General features: G+C 37.0%; 1 protein-coding gene across 1 annotated transcript in view; it reads right to left on the bottom strand.

Annotated features, from left to right (window-relative positions):
• Window positions 1-5: 5 nt before the first annotated feature.
• Window positions 6-26,095, bottom strand: part of PCDHA1 (protocadherin alpha 1) — a gene marked incomplete at its 3' end in the record, with an annotated part of 38,813 nt that continues 12,723 nt past the window's right edge. The window contains exons 4-5 of the mRNA XM_032847544.1: window positions 19,817-19,860; window positions 6-1,221 (exon numbers count right to left, since the gene is read on the bottom strand). Coding sequence (XP_032703435.1) covers window positions 6-1,221; window positions 19,817-19,860 — 1,260 coding nt within the window. The remainder of the gene's footprint in view (window positions 1,222-19,816; window positions 19,861-26,095) is intronic.

Raw genomic sequence — 26,095 nt, 5'->3', positions numbered from 1 at the left:
GCGCTGTCCAGCACCAGCGAATAGTAGTTCTTGAAGGTGGACACCAGTTTGAATGGGATAGGAGGCATCAGAGAGCAGGTCACCTGCCCGTAGACACCAGAGTCACGGTCGGACACGGAGACAAAGGCGATGACGGTGCCTAGTGGAGAGTCCTCTCGGACCGGCAAAGACAGAGGTGTGATTGCCAGTTGTGGAGCATTGTCATTTACATCTAGCACTTTCACTAAAACTTTGCAGTGATTCGACATTGGAGGATTTCCTTTATCAACTGCTTTTACCTGAATTTCATAGGATTTCGTTTCTTCATAATCCAGTCTACCAATTAGTCTAATTTCTCCTGAGCTGGAATCAATTTTGAAGTTTTTTTGAATGTTTAGAGGAACATCACTGCCAAAGGAAAAAACAATTTCGCCATTTACACCTTCATCGGCATCAGAGGCATTTAATGTAGTCACTAATGTTCCATTTGCTGTACTCTCTAATAAATGGACTCTGTACCCAGCCTGGGCAAACAATGGGGCATTATCATTAACATCCAGCACTGTGATCAGCAGCTGAACTGTACCTTCCAGCTCTGGCTTGCCCCCATCAGTGGCTGTCAATAATAAATGAAGTTCTGGTGTTTCTTCTCTATCCAAAGACTTCCTCAATTCAAGTGAAAGTGACTTACTGAGTTCATCACTTGCCTGTACATCCAAAGAGAAATAATCATTGGGGCTGAGGGTGTAAGTAAGAAGAGCGTTGGTACCAATGTCTTCATCAGCAGCGCCCTCTATCGGGAAACGTGAATCCACCAGTCTAGATTCAGGAATAAAAAACCTTTGTTCTCTTGCTCTGAAAACCGGTGGGTTATCATTAATGTCCTTCACCTCCACCACCACATGGAAAACCTGCAGCGGCTTGTCCACGATCACCTCCAGGTGGATGCTACACTCCAGATTCTGCCCGCACAGCTCTTCCCGGTCGATCCGAGAATTCACAAACAAAATGCCATTCTGCAGATTTACCTCCAGAAGGTCGCCGTGGCCTTTGGACGCCACCCGGAACAGGCGTGGCACCAGCTCCGCCAGCTCCAGCCCCAAATCCTGGACGATGCGGCCCACGAAGGTGCCGTGTTTGGCCTCCTCCGGGACCGAATAGTGGACCTGACCACTCCCAGTCTGCCAGGCTGCGAGGAGCAGAACGCAGAGCAGCAAACGCAGGGTTCCCTTGCCTTCTTGCCTGGGAAACAGCATCGCAAAACCACTACAAATTTGGTACCTCTCACTCACTTCAAAGTCATACTCTCTTTACTTTATATCTCGAATAATATATCTCCCGGCCGTTTTTGTCTTCTCTCAGGCTGTGACAAAATGGAGCTTTCCTCTTTAGTTTTTGATGACAAGACTTTGTGGTATACAGCGACATCATGTGGCTAATTGTGTGGATTTTAGATTCATTCATTGATTTCCAAATGTCTATATATTCATTTGCAATTTACTCAATGCAATCATTTTCAATTGTCTTTTAAAGAGTGGTACAGTTCAAATCTCATTTATTCTTAAAATGAAGCAAATTCAGAATTTGGAACTTTTAAAAATACCAGTAAATTTAGACAATATTGTTAATATTTTAATGGGCAAGGTACTTTAATGTGGTATAAACTTCCTTTTGTGCATTTTATTACTATGAAGAATACATAGAATAAATGCTAACCACAATTTACTGGCATCCAAATATTTCAAACATAAAACTGTTGAATTAAATATACTTTGTTTTCTACAGTTAAACACTTATTTTACCTTTTATATATTTAACCAATTACTATATAATTATCAAGCTTTAATGTTGAAAATTAAAATCTTTAAATATAATTTCAGCCATATTGTAATGTTTCATCCTCTTTATTTTTATGAAAATTGTTCAGTTTGAAGATATCCTCAATATTAGAAAAATGTCATTTACAGTGATCAGTGACAATTAGTTGAAACAAAACAATAATAAATCATGGATTACATGGTTGTGATTATGAAAATAAAAGGCTACATAATACTATCCTCAAAGGAAAAATAAACAGGAATACAATGCCTGCAAAATTTGTTATCAGAGCTGTTAAAATAACAGTTAAAGTTAAGCTAGTATAAACTCAAATTAGACTGTGATAACTTTAAGATATTAAATGCAATGTCTATGGTAACTACAGAGCAAATAGCTATAGAATCTGAATAGATCTGGCATGACTGGGTAGCCTAGTCAGATAAGCTAAGACCACGATTTCATGGGTAGTAGGATGGAGCCTAGATCAGGCTCCTACATTCAGCTAGGAGTCTGCTTGAAGGTTCTCTTCCTCTCTCCCTTTCCCCCCACTCATGCATACACTCTCTTTCTAAAATAAATAAGTCTCTTTTTTTAAGTCTGAGTATGCCTATAACTAGTAAGGAGAATGAATCAGTAATTTTTTGAAATCTCCTGACAAAGAAAAGTTCTTGGCCCCATGTCTTTACTGGTGAAATTGACCAAACATTTAAAGAGGAAATAATAATGATCCTTCTCACACTTCTCCACATAAATAAAGAGGAAGGCACAGTATCATTCTATGAGGCCAGCATTACCCTGATACCAAAGTCAGAGAAAGACACTACAAGAAAATAATACTACAGATCAATATCCTTTATGAACAGTGATGCTAAGATCCTCAAAAAAAAAAATCAGAAAAGGGAGTTCAGCCACATGTTAAAAGAATTATGCACCATGAGCAAGTAGGATTTATTCCTGGAATGTAAGGATGACTCAATCTACATAAATCAATCAATGTAATACACCCACACTAACAGAATGGAAGAAAAAAAAACACATGATCATCTCAATAGATGCAGAAAAGGCATTTGACAAAATTAAGCACTGCTTTTTAAAAAAAGATTTTATTTATTTATTTGACAGAGAGAGATCACAAGTAGGCAGAGAGGCAGGCAGAGAGATAGGGGGAAGCAGGCTCCCTACTGAGCAGAGAGCCCGATGTAGGGCTCGAGACCAGGACCCAAGCCGAAGGCAGAAGCTTAACCTACTGTGCCACCAAGGTGCCCCAAAATTCATCACTCCTTCATGATAAAAACACTCAAAATCCTAGGAATAAAAGGAAACTACCTCAATATAATAAAATGCCATTTCTGAAGAATGCACAGCAAACAACATACTCAGTGGTGAGAGACTGAAAGTTGTTCATCTAAGATTAGGAACAAGCAGGGAGGTCTGTTTTCACCTTTTCTATTCAACATAGTATTAGAAATTCTAGCCAGAACAATTGGGTCAAAAAAAAAGCATCCAAAATGGAAAGAAAGAAGCAGAATTACCTCTGCTCAAAGAGGATATGATCTCAAATGTAGAAAACCCTAAAGATTACACAGAAAACTTAAAATTATTAAATGAATTCAACAAAGTAGCAGGATACAAAGTCAACACACAAAAATCAGTTGCATTGCTATATATTAAAAATGAAAAATCTGAACAGGAAATTAAGAAAACAGTTTCACTTACAATACCATGAAAATACTTAGGAATTAACTAATTTAATTAACTTAACTAATACTTAGGAATTAACTTAACTTGTATGATGAAAACAACAAAAACATTTCTGAAATAAATTAAAGAGCACATAAATAAATGGAAAGAGATCTCATGTTCATGGATTGAAAGACATATTACTGTTAAGTGGCACCTGGGTGACTCAGTTGGTTAAGTGTCTGTGTTTGGCTCAGGTCATAATTCCAAGGTCCTGGGATCGAGGCCTGTGCCAGGCTCTCTGTTCAGTGGGGAGACTGTTTCTTCCTCTGTGCCTCTCCTGTTCATGTGTGCTCACTCTTGCCCTCTCTCTCTCTCTCTCTAATAAATAAATAAAATCTTTTCAAAAAAGTAACAGGGTGGTGAGTATTAAGGAGGGTATGGGTTGTAATGAGCACTGGGTATTATATGCAACTAATGAATCATTGAACACTACATAAAAAACTAATGATGTACTATTAAAAAATAAAAATAATAAAAATAAAATAAGCTCCATTTAAAACAAAAAAAGATTCTCTGTCTCCCTCTCCCTCTGTCCTTCCCCCTCCCATCTCTCTGTCTCTCTCTCTCTAGAAAAAAAAGAAAGACTTATTATTGCTAAGATGTCAGTACAACGCAAAGTGATCTACAGGTTTAATGCAATCCCTACCAAAATCCTAATGATGCTTTCTGCTGAAATAGAAAATCTCATTCTAAAATTCATATGGAATCTCAAATAGACAAAACAGTCCTGAACAAGAACAAAACTGGAGGACTCACATATCCCAATTTCAAAACTTACTACAAGGCTACAGTAATCAAAACAGGGTGTACTGGCATGAAGACAAACATCTAGACCAATGGAATAGAATAGAGATTCCAGAAATAAATCTTCACATATAAGGTCAAATGGTTTCAACAAGGATGCCAAGACCATTCAATGGGAGAAAAGAGAGTCTTTCAACAAATGGTGCTGGGAAAACAGGATGTAAAAGAATGAAGTTATATCCTTACCTAACACCACATACAAAAATGAGTGCAAAATGGATCCATGATATAAATATAATGCCTAAAATTATAAAATTCTTAGAAAAAAACATAGGGGGAAAACTGCATAGGGTTTGGGAGTGATTCTTGGATATGATACCAAAGGCATAAACAACAAAAGAAAAGATAGACAAATTAGACTTCATAAAAATTGAAAATATTTTCCATTAAAAGATACTACAAAGACTTCCAGTTTCTAGTTCTGAATGTAAGGAGCTTGGAGATCACTACTCCATCTCAACAAAAATAAAAAAGGTGAACAGACTGAAAAATCAATAATTCTTTGGGATGTGTAAATGGTGGGAAGATGGGAGGACACAGGGCAAACCAATGACTTCAATGTTAGAGAATCACAGGGAGATACAAGAAGTCACAGCTTACTGGTACAGAGACTCAAGAGTAGAAACCACCATGGTAATAAGTACTGGAGTAGGAAAGTTCTGGATAAGTTCTAGAGTGCTTAAGATAATTACACTGAAGTATAATTGATGAGACACTGGGGGCTCAGTGCGGAGAAGTCTGAGAGTTGATAACTCCAGGGGGAAGCAGTCATGGAGGACTTCCACGATATTATCAGATTTACCTGCAGCAACATGGCCAGATTCCCACAGTAACTAACAGGAAAAAATGGCTAAAATTAACAACACAAGAAACAAGTGTTGGCTAGGATGCAGAGAAAGGGGAATTCTCTTGCACTGTTGGTGGAAATGCAAACTTGTGCAGCCACTCTGGAAAACAGCATGGAGTGTCCTCAGAAAGTTAAAGATACAGCTACCCTACTATCCAGCATTTGCACTACTAGGTACTAGTCAAAGGATAAAAAAAAGTACAGATTCAAAGAGATACAGGTACACTGAAGTTTATAGCAGCATTATCAACAATAGCTAAACTATGGAAAGAGCCCGAATATCCATCAACTATGAATGGATAAAGAAGATGTGGGATGGATGGATGGATGGATAGATAGATAGATAGATAGATAGATATTACTTAGCCATCAAAGGGAATGAAATCTTGCCATTTTCAATGATATGCATGGAGCTAGATTATATTATGTTCAGCAAAATAAGTCAGGCAGATGGGGCAGCTGGGTGTCTCAGTTGGTTAAGCATCTGCCTTCAGCTCAGGTCATGATCCCAGGGTCCTGGGATTGAGCCCCACATTGAGCTCCCTACTCATCAGGGAACTTGCTTCTCCCTCTCCCTCTGCTGCTCCCCCTGCTTGTGGGTGTTCTCTCTCTCTCTCTTTGTAAAATAAATGAAATATTTGGGGGAAAAATTATTACTTGGAATGTCAGTGGACTAAATGCTCTAGTCAAAAGACACAGGGTGATGTCAAAAGACAGAGGGTGATGGAAAGCATAATAAAACAAGGCCCATCTATATATTATCTATGAGAGACTCGTTTCAGACCTAAAGACACATGCAGATTGAAAATAAAGGGATTGAATGACAGGAAGATGGCAGATTTGGACACTAGAATTGCCTCATCCCATCAATACAACTAGGTAATTATCAAATTATCCTAAGCACTCCAGAAATTGACCTGAAGACTGACAGAACAGACTTCACAACTAAAAGGAGAGGAGAGGCCACATTGGAGAAGGTAAGAAGTGCAGAGACATGGTTTAGGGGAGAAATGGATGCTGGCTGCTGTAGAGGGGAGTGAGACATAGTCATGGAGAAGGGCAAGAGAGAGAAACACACAGGGGAACACACAAGAAGAACGTTTTCCCATAGCCAATTGCTTGGAAAATAGGAAGGCCCAATTTCATGTGTTCTTGCAACCACTGGAGCTTAACAGTCACTGGATTTGACTACAATAGAGCCTGGAGGGCACTATGCTGCTCTTGGAGAGAAGGCAGGCAAACAACCCCAGGGGCATACAGCATGGAACTATCTGAAGAGTGCCTGAGGCACAGTGCAGGGAGATTATTTGCTCTTCTCAGAGCATGTCCGAGAATAAAGGAACTAGCAGGTGCCATTTCTTTCTCCTGCCCTCAACATAAACACAGAGCCACCTGTGGGAAGCAGTGCGCACGGACACTGGCTGCCTAACTTGTGTATCCTAAGCCACCCATCCTTGCCTCAGAGCTCCAAAGGAACTGCCTTTCTCAGTCAAACTTACATCACACTTACATCACACTTATATCATTCCATCAGCATGGAAGGCCCCTCTCCCAGAAGACCTTCACAAACCCCTGCCCACACCACATCTCCTGACCAGAAAGTTTTGCTGGGCCTCAGTTCCAGTGGAAGTAGTGACAGGTCTCATTTCACAAGCAGTTCAGAGCACACCTAGTTAAAACTCACTACGTTCAGGCCAGGGACTAAACACTGCTCACAGCAAGCAAGGAGAGCCTCTTCTGATTGGCTTGAAGGGTAGAGCAGCCAGAACACAACAACAGAGTGCACACAGCACAAAATGGAAATACTCTCTGAAGTGCCAGGTCCTGGGCACTACATGACCTCTTCTTCATTAGGCCATTACTTTCAGAAGCAGGAGATAGAACTGGTATTTCTTTTTTTTTTAAGATTTATTCATGTATTTATTTGCAGTGGGGGAGGGTAAAGGGAGAGGGAGAAGGAGGGAAGCAGATTACCTGCTGAACACAGAGCCCAATGCGGGGCTGTAGCTCATGGCCCTATCATGACCTGAGCCAAAATCAAGAGTCAGAGACATAATCAACTAAGCCACCCAGGTGACCCAGGACTGGATTTTCTAACACAGAAAAGCAAGTAGAGACTTAGACAAAATGAGAAGTCACAGGGTTTTATCCAAATGAAAGAACTAGATAAGGCCACAGCCAGAGATCTAAGTGAAACAGATATAAGTAACACTCCTGATGGAGAATTTAAAGCAATGATTGTAAGGATACTCATTGGACTTGAGAAAAGAATGGAAGACATCAATGAGATCCTTACCAAGGAGATAAAAGAGTTTAAAAAGAATCAGAGATGAAGGGTGCAGGAAATGAGTTCAGAAACATGCTTGATGCAATGAACAGTAGGCTGGAAGAAGCAGAGGAACCAATGACCTAGAAGACAAAGAAATGGAAAGCAATAAAGCTGAACAGTAGAGAGAAGAATTTCTACAAAAGGAGAATAGACTTAGGAAACTCAGTGACTCCACCAAACATAATAACGTTTGGGAGAGAAGGGAGAAAGAAAATTTATTTGAAGAAATAATAGCTGAAAGCTTTCCAATCTGGGTAAGGAAACAGACATCTATCCAGATCCAGGAGGGACAGAGAACTCCCATTAAAAGCAACAAAAGCAGACCCATACCAAGACATGTTGTAATTATGTTTGCAAAATATAGTGATAAAAAAATCTTAAAAGCAGCAAATAAAAGAAATCAATAACTTAGAAGGGAAAAGTCAAAAGGCTAGCAGATTTTTCTTTTTTTTTTTAAATTCAATTAGCCACATATAGAACATCATTAGTTTCAGATGTAGAGTTCAGTAATTCATCAGTTGCATATAACACCTAATGCTCCTTACATCATGTGCCCTCCTTAATGCTTGTCATCCAGTTATTCCATCCCCCCACAAGCAACCCTCAGTTTCTTTCCCATAGTTAAGAGTCTCTCATGGTTTGTCTCCCTAATTTTTCTTCCCATTCCGTTTTTCCTTCCCTTTCCTTATGACCCTCTGCGTGGTTTCTTATATTCCTCACAGGAGTGAAGCCATATGATAATTATCCTTCTCTGACTTATCTCACATAATGCCCTCCAATTCCATCCATTTCTATGTAAATGATAAGATTTCACCTTTCTGATGGCTGAGTAATATTCCACTGTATCTATATACCACATCTTTTTTATCCACTCCTCTGTCAATGGACATCTTGGCTCTTTCCATAATTTGGCTATTGTGGACACTAGTAGGAGATTTTTCAACAGAAATTTTGCAAGCCAGAAGACAGTGGCATGATATATTCAAAGCACTGCATGGGGAAAATCTGCAGCCAAGAGTACTCTATCTAGCAAGGCTAGAAGAATTCAGATTAGAAGGAGAAATAAAGAGTTTCCCAGACAAAGAAAAATTAAGGGAGTTCATGGCTAATAAACTAACCCTGCAAGAAATATTATAGGTGTGGGTGGGGCCTGGCTGGCTCAGTTGAGAGAATGCAACTCTTGATCTTGAGGTTGTGAGTTTGAGCCCCACATTGGGCACAGAGTTTACTTTAAAAAAGAAAGAAATATCAAAGGGGATACTTTGTGTGGAAAGGAGAAACCAAAAGTGACAGTTTAAAGGTAAGAAATACAAAAACGTGAAAACGAGTATTTCTGTAAAAAAATCAGTCAAGGAACTCACAAAAAATATAAAATATAATAACATATACCTAAAACATGGGGAGGATAGGAGAAAACAATGGGTTCAAAATTAAATGACCATCAACCTAATATAGATTGCTATATACAGAAAAGGTTATATACAAACCTAATGGCAACCATATATTAAAACTACTAATAAACCCACAGAAAATAAAAATAAAGAAATTCAAATGTATCTCTAAAGAAAATCAGTAAAACATGAAGGAAAGAAAGACAAGGAAGGGTCAGAGGAAATTTCCAGAAACCATGAAAAAACAAGTAATAAAATGGCAATAAGTACATATATATCAATAATTGCTTTGAATGTAAATGTGTATATGCAGTGGAATATTATTCAGCCATAAAAAGAATGAAATTTGCAAGGATATGGATGGAGCTAGAGAGTATTATGCTAAGTGAAATAAGTCAGTCAGAGAAAGACAAATGCCATATGATTTCACTCATATGTGGAATTTAGGAAACAAAACAAACAAGAAAAGGTGAAAAAAGAGATAGAGAGAGGCAAACTAAAAAACAGCCTCTTTATTTTATCTTTTTAAGTAAATTATACCCCAGTGTGGGCCTCAAACTCACAACCCTAAGATGAAGAGTTGCATGCTTTACTGACTGAGCCTGCCAAGTACCCCTCAGACACATAGCTATAGAGAACAAATTGATGGTTACCAGAAGGGAGGTGGGGGTGGATTAAACAGGAGATGGGGATTAAGGAGAGCACTTGTTGTGATGAGCAATACATGATGTACAGAAGCATTGGATCACTATAGTGTTCACCTGAACTAAAGTTATACTGTATGGTAACTAACAGGAATTTAAATAAAAATTTCTTTTTTTTAAGATTTTATTTATTTATTTGACAGAGAGAGATCACAAGTAGGTAGATAGGCAGGCAGAGAGTGAGAGGGGAGAAAGCAGGCTCCCTGCCAAGCAGAGAGCCCGAGTGGGACTCAATCCCAGGACCCTGAGATCATGACCTGAGCCGAAGGCGAGGCTTAACCCACTGAGCCACCCAGGAGCCCTTAAATAAAAATTTCTTAAAAAAAAAAAAAAAGTAGGGGCGCCTGGGTGGCTCACTGAGTTAAAGCCTCTGCTTTCAGCTCAGGTCATGATCCCAGGGTCCTGGGATCAAGCCCCGCATCAGGCTTTCTGCTCTGCAGGGAGCCTGCTTCCTCCCCTCTCTCTGCCTGCCTCTCTGCCTACTTGTGATCTCTGTCTGTCAAATAAATAAAATATTTTTTAAAAAATAAAATAAAAATTAAAATTTAAAAAAAAAAGTAAAGGGGGGACGCCTGGGTGGTGGCCCAGTCAGTTAAGCCACTGCCTTCTGCTCAGGTCATGATCCCAGGGTCCTGGAATCCAGCCCTGCATGGGGCTCCCTGCTCAGTGGGGTGCCTGCTTCTCTCTCTGCCTCTGCCTGTCACTCTGTCTGCTTGTGCGCTCTCTCTCACTCTCTCTCTCTCTCTCTCTGACAAATAAATAAATAAATAAAATCTATTAAAAAATCAAAAAAAATTTTAAATAAAGGGGTGGAGAAGAATTTATCATGCAAATGGATATAAAAAGAAAGCTGGGGTAGTAATATTTGTATCAGACAAAATAGACTTTAAAACAAAGACTGTAACAAGAGACAAAGAAGGACATTATATACTCAGAAACAGAGCAATCCAACAAGAAGATATACCTTTGGTAAATATTTGTGCATCCAACATAGTAACACCCAAATACATAAAGCAGCTAATAACAAAAATAAAGTTTGATAGTAATAACAATAATAGTAGGGCACTTTAACATCCCACTTACATCAATGGACAGATCATCCAAACAGAAAATCATGGAAAACAGTGGCTTTGAATGACAGAATGGATGACATGGATTTAACAAATATATTCAGAACATTCCATCCTAAAACAGCAGAATACACTTTTCTTTGAAGCACACAAGGAACATTTTCCAGAACAGATCACATATTAGGCCACAAAATAAGTCAAATTTAAAAATATTGAAGTCATACTGGACCACCATAATGTTATAAAACTAGAAATCAACCATAACAAAAAAAAAAATCTGGAAACAGAAGAAATACATGGAGGTTAAAAAACATGCTACTAAACAATGAATGGGTCAACCAAGAAATCAAAGAAGAAATTTAAAAATACATAGAGACAAATAAAAATGAAAACACAGGGGCACCTGGGTGGCTCAGTGGGTTGAAGCCTCTGCCTTCAGCTCAGGTCCTGATCCCAGTGTCCTGGGATCAAGGCCCGCATCTGGCTCTCTCCTCCACAGGGAGCCTGCTTCCCCCTCTCTCTGTCTCTGCCTGCCTCTCTGCCTACTTGTGATCTGTCTGTAAAATAAATAAATAAATAAATAAATAAATAAATAAATAAGAAAACAAAGCAGTCCAAAATCTTTGGGATGCAGCAAAACCTGACCTAAGAGGGAAGTTTACAGCCATACAGGCCTAACTCAAGAAGCAAGAACAATTTCCAATAAACAACCGAATGTTATACCTGGAGGAGCTTGAAAAAGAAGAACAAACAAAACCTAAAACCAGTAGAAGGGATGAAATAATAAATGTTAGAGCAGAAATAAGCAAAATAGAAACTAAAAGAATAGAACAGATCAATGGAACCAGAAGCTGGTTCTTTGAAAGGTTAGAAAAAAAATTGATAAAAGTTTGGCCAGACTCATTAGAGAAAGAGAAAGAGAGATGACTCAAATAATGAAAATCAGAAATGAAAGAGGAGAAATAACTCACACCACAGAAATACAAAGGGTTCTAAAAGAATATTATGAAAAATTATATGCCAACAAATTGGACAATCTAGAAGAAGTAGGTAAATTCCTATAAATATATAATCTCCCAAAACTGAATCAAGAAGAAACAGAAAATTTGGAAAGTCCATGTTATTGTCCAGTTTCCCCAACTGGACAACTTTCTTACACCATACACAAAAATAAATTCAAAATGGTTAAAAGACCTAAATGTGAGACTGGAAACCATCAAATACTATATGACTCCATATGAGAAGAACACAGACAGCAAACTCTTTGACCTCAGCCATAGCAACTTCTTACTAGATACATCTCTGGAGGCAAGGGAAACAAAAGCAAAAATGAATTATGGGACTTCATTAAGATAAAAAGCTTCTGCACAGCAAATGAAAAAAAAATCAACTAAACTAAACAAAACTAAACAGCAACCCACGAAGTGGGAGAAGATATTTGCAAACAACATATCTGATAAAGGGTTAGTATCCAAAATCTATAAAGAACTTATAAAACTCAACACTCAAAAAATGAATAATCCAGTTAAGGAGATGGCTAACAGACACATGAAAAGATACTCAACATCACTCATCGTCAGGGAAATACAAATAAAATCCACCATAATATACCATCTCATACCAGTCAGAATGGCTAAAATTAACAACAAAAGAAACAACAGATTTTGGCAAAAATGCAGAGAAAGGGGAACACTCTCTTACTGTTAGTGGGAATGCAAACTGTTGCAGACATTCTGGAAAGCAGTATTGAGGTTTCTCAAAAAGTTAAAAATAGAACTATCTTCTGACCCAGCAAATGCACTACTCACTATTTACTCAAATGATACAAAAAATACTGATTTGAAGGGCATGCAACTCGGGCATGCACCCTGATGTTTACAGCAGCATTATCAACAATAGCCAAATTATGGGAAGAGCCCAAATTTCCATTGACTGATGAATGCATATCTGTTTTTCAGGACCCTGGGATCATGACCCAAGCCAAAGGCAGATGCTTAACTGACTGAGCCACCCAGGAACCCCTAAAAGAATTAATAAGATTAATAAACCCCTGGCCAGACTTATCCAAAAGAAAAGAGAAAGGGCTCGAATAAATAAAATCATAAATGAAAGGGGAGAGATCACAAACAATACCAAGGAAATATAAACAATTATAAAACCATATTATGAACAACCATATGCTAACAAATTAGGCAATCTGTAAGAAATGGATGCATTCCTGGAAACTCATAAACTACCAAGACTGAAACAGGAAGAAATAGATAACCTGAACATATCCATAACCAGCAAGGAAATTGATGCAGTAATCAAAAATCTCCCAACAAACAAGAGTCCAGGGCCAGATGGCTTCCCAGCGAAATTCTACCAAACTTTTAAAGAAGAATTAATGCCTATTCTTTTGAAGCTGTTTCAAAAATAGAAATGGAAGGAAAACTCCCAAACTCTTTCTATGAGGCCAGCATTACCTTGATCCCCAAGACAGACAAAGACCCGATCAAAAAGGAGAATTACAGACCAAGATCCCTGGTGAACATGGATGCAAAAATTCTCAACAAGATACTAGCCAATAGGATCCAACAGTACATTAAAAGGATTATTCACTAGACCAAGTGGGATTTAGTCCTGGGCTGTAAGGGTGGTTCAACATCCACAAATCAATCAATGTGATATACTATATTAATAAAAGAAAGGACAAGAACCATATGATCCTCTCAATTGATGCAGAAAAAGCATTTGAGAAAATACAGCATCCTTCTGGACTAAAACTTCACAGTGTAGGGTTAGAGAAAACATACCTCAAAGTCATAAAAGCCATATACAAAAAGCCCACAGTGAATACCATTCTCAATGGGGAAAAACAGAGCTTTTCTCCCAAGATCAGGAACACAACAGGGAGGTTCACTATCACCACTGTTGTTGAACATAGTACTAGAAGTCCTTGCCTCAGCAACCCTACAATAAAAAGAAATAAAAATCACCTGAATTGGCAAAGTCAAACTCTCACTCTCACTCTTCACAGATGACATGATACTCTATGTGGAACACCCAACAGATTTCACCCCAAAATTGCTAGAACTTATACAGGAATTCAGCAAAGTGGCAGGATGTAAAATCAATGTACAGAAATCAACTGTATATCTATATACAAACAATGAGACAGAAGAAAGGGAAATTAAGGAGTTGATTCCATTTACAACTGCACCAAAAACCATAAGATACTCAGGAATAAACCTAACCAAACAGGCAAAGGATCTGTCCTCAAAAAACTATAGAACACTCATCAAAGAAATTGAGGAAGACAAAAAGAAATGGAAAAACTTTTCATGCTCATGGACTGAGGAACAAATGTTGTTTAATGTCTATGCAATCTAGAGCAATCTGTACATTCAATGCAGCCCCTATCAAAATACCATCAACTTTTTCACAGAGCTGGAACAAATAATCCTAAAATTTGTATGGAACCAGAACAGACCCCAAATAGCCAAAGGAACATTGAAAAAGAAAACCTAAGCTGGGGGCATCATAATGCCTGACTTCAAGCTCTAATACAAAGCTGTAATCAAGAAAGTATGGCACTGGCACAAAAACAGACACATAGATCAATGGAACAGAAAAGAGAAACCAGAAATGGACCTTCAACTCTATGGTTAAGTAATCTTTGACAAAGCAGGCAAGAATATCCAATGGAAAAAACACAGTCTCTTCAACAGATGGTGTCAGGAAAATTGGACAGCCACAGGAAGAAGAATGAAATTGGGCCATTTCCCTGAACCATACATAAAAATAAATTCAAAATGGATAAAAGACCTAAACGGGAATCATCAAAATCCTAGAGGAGAACATAGGCAGCAACCTCTGTGACCTTGGCTACAGCAGCTCCTTCCTATACATACCTCCAAAGGCAAAGGAAACAAAAGCAAAAAGGAACTATTGGGACTTCATCAAGATAAGAAGCTTTTGCACAGCAAAGGAAACAGTCAACAAAACCAAAAGACAACTGACAGAATAGGAGACAATATTTGTAAATGTCTTACCAGATAAGGGCTGATATCCAAAACCTATAAAGAACTTATCAAACTCAACACCCAAAGAATGAATAATTCAATCAAGAAATGGGCAGAAAACATGAAGAGAGATTTCTCTAGAGAACACATACAAATGGCCAATAGACATATGAAAAAATGCTTCACATCACCCAAGATCAGGGAAATACAAATCAAAACCACAATGAGGTACCACCTCACACTAGTCAGAATGGCTAAAATGAACAAGTCAGGAAATGACAGATACTGGCGAGGATATGGAGAAAGAAGAACCTTCTTACACTGTTGGTGGGAATGCAAGCCGGTGTAGCCACTCTGGAAAACAGTATGGAGGTTCCTCAAAAAGTTGAAAATAGGGTTACCATATGACCCAGCAATTGCACTACTGGGTATTTACCCTGAAGATACAAATGTAGTGATCCCAAGGGTCACACGCACCCCAATGTTTATAGCAGCAATGTACACAATAGCCAAACTATGGAAAGAGCTCAGATGCCCATTGCCAGATAAAATGGATAAAGAAGATGTGGTGTATATATATACAATGGAATACAACTCAGCCAGCAAAATAAATGAAACCTCACCATTTGCAATGACATGGATGGAACTAGAGGGTATTATGCTAAGTGAAATAAGTCAATCAGAGAAAGACAATTATCATGTGATCTCACTTGAATGTGGAATTTAAGAAATAAAACAGAATCATAGGGGAAGGGAGGGAAAAATAAAACAAGATGAAATCAGAGAGACAGACAAACCATAAGAGATTCTTATTCATAGGAAACAAACTGAGGGGTGCTAAAGGAGAGGAGAATGGAGGGATGGGGTAACTGGGTGATGGACATTAAGGAGGGCACCTGATGTAATGAGCACTGGGTATTACATAAGACTGATGAATCAATGACTTCTATCTCTGAAACTAATAATATATTATGTTAATTAATTGAATTTAAAATAAAATTTTTTAAATAAGTAAATAAAATCTTTTAAAAAGAGGAACAAAACGATGAACATGAGGGGAAAAAAGAGAGAATCAAACCATAAAACAGACTCTTAACTATAGAGAACAAACTGAAGGCTGCTGGAGGGGAGGTGGGTGGAGGGATGGATTAAATATGTGATGGGTATGAAGAAGGGCACTCACTGTAATGAGCACTAGCTGTTGTATGTAAGTGATGAATCACCAAATCCTACACTAGAAACTAATATTACACTGTATATTAACTAACTGGAATTGAAATAAAAACGTGGAAGAAAAAAAGAACAATAGGTTATACTATGAACATCTATAGTCCAACAAACTAAATATGCAGGTGAAATGGAATAATTTCTAGAAAGACACAAACAATCAAAATTAAGTCAAGAATACATATAAAAATCTGAATAAATCTGTAACAAATGAAGATATTGGATTAGCAATAACTTTTTAAGAAAAACCCTCCCAATAAGGGAGCCTAGGTGGCTCAGAGGGTTAAGACTCTGCTTTCAGTCATGATCTCAGAGTCCTGGGATTGAGCCTCGAATCAGGCTCTCTGCTCAGCAGGGAGCCTGATTCCCCCACCCCATCTGCCTGCCTCTCTGCCTACTTGTGATTTCTCTCTCTCTCTCTCTCTCTCTCTCAAATAAGTAAATAAAATCTTTTTTTAAAAAACCTCCCAACAAGGAAAAGCCTAGAGCCAGATGGTCATTTAAAGGAGAAGTAACACTAATTATTTACAAAACTCATCCAAAAAATAGAGAATGGAACACATCCTAATTCATTCTATAAGGCTACTGATAACAAAACCAGACAAAGGCATCACAAAGAAAAAGCCCTACAAATATCTCTTACAAATATAGACACAAAAATACTCTACAAAATACTAGAACATTGACTCCACCAATGTTTTTTTAATTTTTTTTAGAGAGGGGAAGGGGGGAGGGGCAGAAATAGAGGAAGAATGGAGCCAGACTCAGGGCTCAGTCTCACAACCCTGAGATTATGAGCTGAGCCCAAAACAAGAGTCAGACACTCAACCAATTGAGCCACCCAGGCACCCCTGAATTCAGCAATGTTTAAAAATAATCATGCATTGTGACTAATCAATGTAATCCTGGTAATGCAAAGTTATAAACCTCATGATCATCTTGAAGGGCACTTCTCTTTTCATGTTGGGATATAGGAAGTCCAAACAATAACACAAAGATCTAAACATGACTAGATTTTGAGGTTTTCCCCAAAAGGGAATATCAATTTTAAGATACATTAAGGTGGTACTGTGAGCAAAGAAAAAGGAGGAGAAGGAGTAAATTTAAGGAATCAAAGAAAGTTAAACAAGGTCTTGGAGGTGGAGAAGTGTAAGAGAAGAGTAGGAGTTAGGTAAAGAAGTATAACAAGGTTTTATAGATATACAAATGAAACAGTTCTAAGTTTCTCATGTATTTAATTTGCTTTAGCAAAGGATTTATTTAGTGAGGCAATTTTAGTGAGTCCAATTTCAAGATGGAAAACTATTCATACCAATTAATGAAAGTTTGCCACTGGAAAGATCTTCTCACATACTTTGCATTCACAGATTTTCTCAAATATGAATTCTCTGAAGTTGAGTAATTTGATAGCCATTACTGAAGTTCTCTCCACAATGTTTTATATTAAATGTTTTTCACATGTATGAATTCTCTTTTGCATATAAGGGTGACTTCCTTGACTACAGGCTTTCTCACATTCTCTATACTCAATAATAACTCACACCAGTATAAATTCACCAACACATATTAAGGTTTGAATGATATGTAAAAGCCTTCCCACATTTCTTAAATTCAAAGAGCTTTTTACCAATATTCTATTCTCAAGTAACTTGTTTTTGCATATTAATGGTTTTCCCATTTTTATTACATTCATAGGGTTGTTGTGGGTTTTTTTAATGATATTCATAATCTGATGTTAAATAAGTTGTCTACATGCAGTAAAAACTTTATTAAATTTCTTATACTCATAAAGCTTTTCAGCAGTATGAATTCTCTATATTATAATAATGACTGAATTAGGTCTAAATATCTTCCCAAATTTCTTACATTTAATCAGGTATCTCACCAGTATGAATTCTCTAGATTGAGTGACTTGTCCACACACAATAAAAGTTGTCCCACATTCCTTACATTCATAAAGAGTATCATCAGTATGAATTCTCTGATGGCAAGAAAGAATAATTTTAAGTCTAAACACCTTCCCACATTCTTTATATTCCTGTGATTTCTCACCTGTATAAATTATCTGATATTGAGTAACTTATCTATACATAGTAAAGGCTTTCCCCATTCCTTACATTCACAGAATGTATCAGCAGTATGAATTCTCTGATTTGAAAGAAGAACTCAATCAGGTCTAAAGACCTTCCCACATTCTTTATATTCCTATGATTTATTACCTGTATGAATCCTCTCCTTGGATAAATTGTCCACACACAGTAAAGACTTTATTGCATTTCTCCTGTTCATTAAAAAAAAAAAATCTCACCAGTATGAATTCTCTAATATTTAGTAAGGACTGAATTAAGTTTAAACATCATGCCACATTTTGTACATTCACCAGGTTTCTTGTCAGTGTAATTTCTTAATGTTAAGCAACTTGTCCACACACAGTAAAGGCTTTCCTACATTACTAATATTCACAGAGCTTATCTGCAATATGAATTTGCTAGTTTTTGAAAACTCAGCTCTAAAGACCTTCCTATATTCCTTATATTCATAGACTTTCTCACCAGTATGCATTTTCTGGTGATGACTAAATTATCCACACAAATATTGATGTTCTCAAATTCTTTTTTTAAGAGTTTATTTATTTTACAGACAGAGATCACAAGTAGGCAGAGAGGCAGGCAGAGGTGGTGATGGGGGGGGATTGGGCTGCTGAGATCATGACCTGAGCTGAAGACAGAGTCTTAATCTACTGAGCCACTCAGGAGCCCCTGATGTTCTCAAATTCTTAACATTTATAAAATTTCACCCTATATGAATTCTCTATATTGGTAAGGACAGAATTAAATTTAAACACCTTCTCACATTCCTTACTTTCACTGTGTTTTCCACCACTATGAGTTTTCTTATGTTGAGTAAATTGATACACATTACTGAAGGACATTCCACATTCTTAATGATTATACCATTTTTAGAGAAAATTTTCTTAGTTTTGAGAAAAAGATTAGATTTGTGATATTACTTATGCAGATGTTACCAGTTAAACTGTAAGGATATGAATTACTTTTTAAATGTCTGTAAGTGGTCATTGTCATAGATAATACTTTGGATAAAATATTCCTTTGGAGTTACTTGACACCTCTCAAGCACACTTTCACACTTTCAATCATTTCTGAAAATAGAGGACTTGAGTTCAACTGTATTATTTCTTAATCTGGTTCTTTAACTGGTGGATCACATATTTAGTGGACACTCTCCAGAATTCTGGGTTCAAGTGTTGTTGTGACAAATAGAAGAAGCTTCAGAAGTAGAATGGTATGCTTCTAATGGCATTCTTAACAGAAATAATTTTACTGAGTGCCTGGGCGGCTCAGTCAGTTAAGTGTCTGCCTTTGCCTCAGGTCATGTTCCCAGGCTGTTGGGATTGAGCCCTACATCAGGCTCCCCGTTCAGGAGAGGGTCTGCTCCTTCTGCCCCTTCCTGTCTTGTGCATGTTGGCACACACTCTCTCTCTCTCTCTTGCTCTCTTAAATAAATAAATAAAATGTTTTTTTTAAAAAAGAAATAATTTTACTAGTAAGCCCTTTTTTGTACTTAGTGGGGGGTTTTTGGAGTTTTTTTGGGGGGGTTGTGCAGCTTACTAGATAAAGCCTTCCAATAACATTGTAAACACATGATTTTTTCCCTATGAATATGCTCCCAATTAAAAACAAACTGAACAATAAAAACCATACAATGCATAAAAGCATCTGTATTAATTTCCCAGGGCTACGGTAACAAATTACCACAAGCTTGATTACTTTAAAAAACATAAATTTATTATCTCACAGTTCTAGAGGCCACACTGTGATATTAAAGATGTTAGCAATGTTTCACTTCCTCTAGAGTCTCTAAGGGAGAATCCATACTTACCTCTTCCAGCTCCTGGTGGCTCTATTCTGGCATTCCTTTTGGCTCTATTGCTCCAGTATCTCCCTCTACCTTTACATGGCTCTCTGCTTTTCTATATTTTCTTCTGTCTTGTAAGGACACTTGCTATTGAATTTTGAGTTCATTAACCCAGGATATTCTAAGGTGATTAATTAATTACATCTGCAGAGTCTTTTTTCAAAATAAGGTAACATTCAGAGGGAACACATATTAGGACATGGACATATCTTTTGAAGGGCCACTGACCAACCCACTACAGTATTCAGTAAAGTTAAGTACATAATTCTGATTAAAAATAACTATTAGGAATATTTATTTTCTTGAAAAATTATATATTAAAAATTATAGCATAAATTACACTTGATATAGTAATTTCATATACATTATCTTTAAGATTGGAATAACATAAGATCAGATGAGCCTACCCACAATAGTGAAAGCAATCTTCTGTTTTCAGTCTATCAATTCAAATATTAACTCATTCAAAAACTCCCTCACAGACCTACTAGAATAATGTTTAACCAAATATGTGGTCACTCCATGGCCTTGTCAAACTGACACAAAAAATTAACCATCACAGTATGTCTTTGTTATTAGGAAATAGATACATAAAGTATTGCAGTATAAAGTATGATGTCTTCAACTGACTATAAAATGGCTTAACATTTGTAAAATTCATGTAACATTATAAAAATCATTTAATGTCTTACTTTTCTATTTCTCTCTATATATTTCATATATATGTATACATATATCAAATACACATAAACAAATGTAGACATAGATATATAGATATCTCCATATAGAGAGAGAGCATGTGGTGTTAATGATTAGTAAATATAAGTGAAGGATATATGAATGTTCATTGACCGATTCTTGCAAGTTCTCTATAGATTTGAAGTTTTCAAAGTTGAAAAAATACCAAGAATCTCACTATTTTGTGGTACCTGGGTGGCTCAGTTCATTAAACATCTGCTTTCAGCTCACATCATGATCTCACGGTCTTGGGATCAAGTCCTGCATCAGGCTCTCTGCTCAACAGGGAGTCTGCTTCTTCCTCTCCCTCTGCTGCTCCCCACTGCTCATGCTCTCATTTTCTCTCTCAAATGAATAAAAATCTTTAAAAGAAACACAAAAGAATCTCACTGTTTTTTCCCCAAATGCTACCACCATGCCCAAAGTCATCATAACCTCTCATTGGGATTACTGAAATAGCCTCTTATTATATCTTTCTGCTTTTACCCTTTCCTCCCTGCATTACATTTTCAACATGGCAGCCAGGCTGACTTTAGCTATATCACTCCCATCCTGAAAAGAGAAATACTAGATTCCCATTTCACTCAGAATACAAGGCAAAGCCTTACTGTAACAAAGTCCTAACTGTCTGGTTCTCCCATTACCATCCTGACCTCATTTCCTACTGCACTACTGATCATCCTTTCTCTGCTCTAGCCACACTAACCTTTGTGCTATTCCTTGAACAAATCAAGAACATATCTTCTTTTTTAACTTTGCTCTAGGTTTTCCCCTCTGCCTGGAATGTTTTCTTCCCAAAAAACCATTTAGCCAACTCTTTCAGTGAGTACGTAGTGATCAATCACATGGATTCTACTCAAATCTGGAAGTGCCAAGCCTGATAACAGATTGCTGTCATTCTTGTTCATATCCTTAAGCATTTGGTTTTTCTTCTACAAATAGCAGCATGAATTGTCAGACATTACTTAATGAAATCTTTTTTAAAAGATTTTTAAATTTATTTGTTTGTTTGTTTGAGAGAGAGACAGAGAGAATGAGCCCAAGCAGGAGGACCAGATGGAGAGGTACAAGCAGATTCCACACTGAGAACAGAGCCAGAAGTGGGGCCCACTCCCACAACCCTGAGATCATGACCTGAGCAGAAAACCAAGAGTCAGATGCTCAACTGACTGGGCCACGTAGTCCAGGTTACTGGGCCACCCCACTTAATGAAATCTTGAAGGTTACATCTATCACCTGAAATAATTACCATATCAGTAGCAGAAGAAGATGAAGAACAAAATCTTGTTATATACTTACAAAAAATCATTGTAGATCTAAAGCCTTTTTACAAAGATGACTTCTTAAAAATTTTGCCTATCAAGAGAAGAGGAATGAAAGAGGTTTTTGTATCTCAGGTTCCTCATTTTAGATTATTGTTAAGGGTAGGTTTTGCTTGCATTGCTTCTTTTTCATCGTTATCTTCAAATTCATGGAAGATTCGAATTCCAATTGATTGTATGGCAGCAATTGCAGTAGTCACTCTGTGGTAAGCAAATTTTCTTGGGATAATTGGAGAAAACATTTGCTTTATTGTTTGGGGTTTTGCTTTAAGAAAAAAAAACTATATACAACTTATTTGGGTTTCATCTCTAGTATTACCATTTAACACTTTCTTAGATTTTCTATGTCTCTGCTTACATTATCAATCTCTTTTGTGTTTTCCACCTTTTTATTAGAGACCTTAGTATATTAATGCTAATTATTTTAAATTCTAAGTACTGTAATTCCAATATCTCTGTCATATCTGAATTTGGTTCTAATGTTTGCTCTGTCTTTATTTCTTTTAACATATCCTGTAAAATTTTCTGAAAGCTGGACATATTGTATCAGGTAAAAGGAAATGAAGTAAATAGGCCTTTTCTGTGAATTTTTATTTTCTTGTCAGGAGTTGTTTTTTACTGTTTCATTTACCTAGAAGCTGTTTTTACATCTAGCTATAGGTATCAGAGGTTAAAATTCCCTCTAATGTGCTTGGTTTTGTCTCCTCTGTTGTCTTTGGATTTCCTTTGATGCTCCTTCTTAAATAAGGTCTGAGTCATGCACTACTTTAAGTTGCAATTTTCTATTATACAGGGGCCCTGTTGATGTGGTGGTATGTTGTGGGAAGAGGGGAAGTATTATAAAATTTTATGATCACATCTCAGTCTTTAGTGAGCCTGTGCATGAGCTATGACCTATACCTGCGCTTTTCTGTTTTTCTGCTTTCCCCCCCACTTTTTCCTAGCTTTATTGAGATAGAGTTGACATTCAACATTGTGTAAGTTTAAGGTGTATGATGTGATGATTTTATATATGTATATTTTGCAAAATGTTTACTGCAATAAAGTTAGCTAATATATCCTTTATCTTATATAATTACCACCTTATGTTTTTGTTGTGGTGGTAAGAACATTAAACCTATACTCTGATAACAACTTTCAAATATATGATATAGTATTTTGACCATAGTCATAATGCTATACATTAGATCCCCAGAATTTATGTACCTTATAACTGAATTTATGCTCTTTACCAACATTTCTCCTTTTCTTCACCCCTCAGCCCCTGGCAAGCACTATTATACTTGTTTCTTTTCTTTTCTTTTTTTTAAGATTTTATTTATTTATTTGACACAGAGAGAGAGTGAGAGAGGGAACACAAACAGAGGGAGCGGAAGAGGGAGAGGCAGGCTTCCTGCTGAGCAGGAAGCCCCATGTGGGGCTCGATTCCAGGACCCTGGAATCATGACCTGAGCCAAAGGCAGACACTTAATGACTGAGACACCCAGGTGCTCCTATTCTACTTGTTTCTATGAGTTTGATGCTTTTAGATTCCACACATAGGAGAGATTGTACAGTATTTGTCTTTCTCTGACTTATTTCTCTTAGAAGAATAATGTTCTCAAGTTCTGTCCATGTTTTTGCAAATGGTAGGGTTTCCTGTTTTTATGGTGTGCACACACACATATACAAACACACACACAACATAGATGTATGAAATATGTGTTTATATATGTATATATGTGTGTATACATATATATGTATAATGAATATATATAGCACATATATATTCATCCATTGAGGGACACTTAGGTTGACTTAAGTTGTTTCCACATCTTGGCTATTGTGAATAATACTTCAATGAACATGGGAGTGAAGATAACTTTTTGAAATAGTGATTTCATCTTGTCCATAAATATACCCACATGTGGGATTGCTGGATTATATGGTAGTTCTATTTTTCATTTTTTGAGCAAACTCCATACTGTTTCAGTAGTGGCTGAACCAATTTACATTCCTACCAAAAGCGACAGAGTTTCCATTTCTCCACATTGTTGCCAGCATTTGTTATTTCTTGTGTGTATGTGTTTTGTTTGTTTTCTGCATAATAGCTATTCTGACAGGTTTAAGATGAGATCTCATTTATGGTTTTGATTTGCATTCCCTGATTATTAGTGATGTCAAGCAAGTTTTCATGTACATTGTTTGCTATTTGCTTATCTTCTTTGGAAAAAATATCTCTTCAAATCATCTGACCATTTTTTTTTATTTTAAAGATTTTATTTATTTATTTGACAGAGAGAGAGATCACAAGTAGGCAGAGAGGTAGGCAGAGAGAGGGGGGAAGCAGGCTCCCCACTGAGCAGAGAGCCCGATGCGGGGCTCCATCCCAGGACCCTGAGATCATGACCTCAGCCAAAGGCAGAGGTTCAACCCACTGAGACACGCAGGCTCATTATTTTTTTAAGATTTTATTTATTTATATGAAAGAGAGAGAGAGTGCACAAGTTGGGATGGGGGTGGGGGAGAGGTAGGAGAAGGAGACTCTCTGCTGAGCAGATCCCAGAACCTTGGGATCACAACCTGAGCCAAAGGCAGACACTCAACCAACTGAGCCACCCAGGTACCACTCATCTGCCCATTTTACACTGTTTTTGTAATTTTTTACTTATATGAGTTACGTATTTTAGTTATTAACTCCTTATGAGACATAAAGTTTACAAGTATTTTCTCTGATTCTGTAGATTGCCTTACTGGTTTTCTTTTTGAATATTTCTTTCGCTGTGCAGAAAGATTTTATTTTGTTATAGTCCCTCTTGTTGATTTTTGTTCTTGCTGCTTGTGCTTTTGGTGTCATATCCAAAAAAATCACTGCCAAAATCAATTTCAAGGAGCTTTCCCCCATGTTTTATTTTCCTATGGTTTCATATCTCATATTTCAGTCCTTAATCCACTTTTCAGTTAACATTTGTGAGTAGTGTAAGATGGGGTCAAATTTTATACTTTTATATTTGGATATCCAGTTTCCCAGCACTATTTATTGAAGAGACTATCCTTTCCCCATTGGTTATTCTATTTCAAAAATTTTAAATCCAGTATAGTTGATGTATAGTGTTATATTAGTTTTAGGTATACAATATAGTTATTTGACAATTCTACACATTACTTAGTGCTCATTATGGTAAGCATACTCTTAATCCCCTTCACTTATTTTACCCATCCCCAGCCTCCTCTCTTATAACTTCAGTTTGTTCTCCATAGGTAAGAGTCTTTTCCATTTTTTGTTTGCCTTTTTTCCCTTTGTTTTATTTTAATAAAATAATTCCAGAATGAGTGAAATCACATGGTATTTGTCTTTCTATGTCTGATTTATTTCTTTTAGCATTATACCCTCTAGATTCATCTATGTTGTTACTAATAACAAGATTTCATTCTTTTTATGGCTGAGTAATATTCCATTGTATATATATACCACATCTTCTTTATCCATTCATTTATCAGTGGACATTTTGGAAGCTTCTATCTATTGGCTATTGTAATAATGCTGCTATAAACATAGGGGTACATATATCTTTCCAAATTCAAGAGTTATTTTCTTTTAGTAAATACCCAGTAGTGTAATTACTGGATCATAGAGTGGTTCTATTTTTAATTTTTTGAGGAATCTCCACACTGTCTTCCGTAGTGAATGCACATGTTTGCATTCCCACCAACACTACATGAGGGGGTTCCTTTTTCTCCACATCCTTGCCAACACTTGTTCTTTTTTGTGTTTTTGATTTTAGCCATTCTGACAGGTGTGAGGTAAAAACTCATTGTAGTTTTGATTTGCATTTCCCTGACAATGAGTGATGTTGTGCATCTTTTCATGCATCTGTGGTGCATCTGTACATCTTTTTTTAAAGATTTTATTTATTTGAGAGAAAGAGAGAGAATAAGAGGGCAGAGGGTCAGAGGGAGAAGCAGACTCCCTGCTGAGCAGGGAGCCCCATATGGGACTCAATCCTGGGACTCCAGAATCATGACCTGGGCCAAAGGCAGTTGCTTAACCAACGGAGCCACCAAGGCACCTGTATCTGTACATCTTCTTTGGAGAAATGTCTGTTCATGTCTTCTGCCCATTTTTAAATTGGATTATTCATTTTGTGGGTGTTGAGTTTGATAAGTTCTTTATATATTTTGGATACTAACCCTTTATCAGATA

Source organism: Lontra canadensis, unplaced genomic scaffold (genome assembly GCF_010015895.1).
Source record: "Lontra canadensis isolate GAN:19392208 unplaced genomic scaffold, GSC_riverotter_1.0 scaffold189, whole genome shotgun sequence".
NCBI lineage: Eukaryota > Metazoa > Chordata > Mammalia > Carnivora > Mustelidae > Lontra > Lontra canadensis.
Note: the sequence above shows the minus strand (reverse complement) of the source record. Positions and strands in the feature narration are given on the sequence as shown.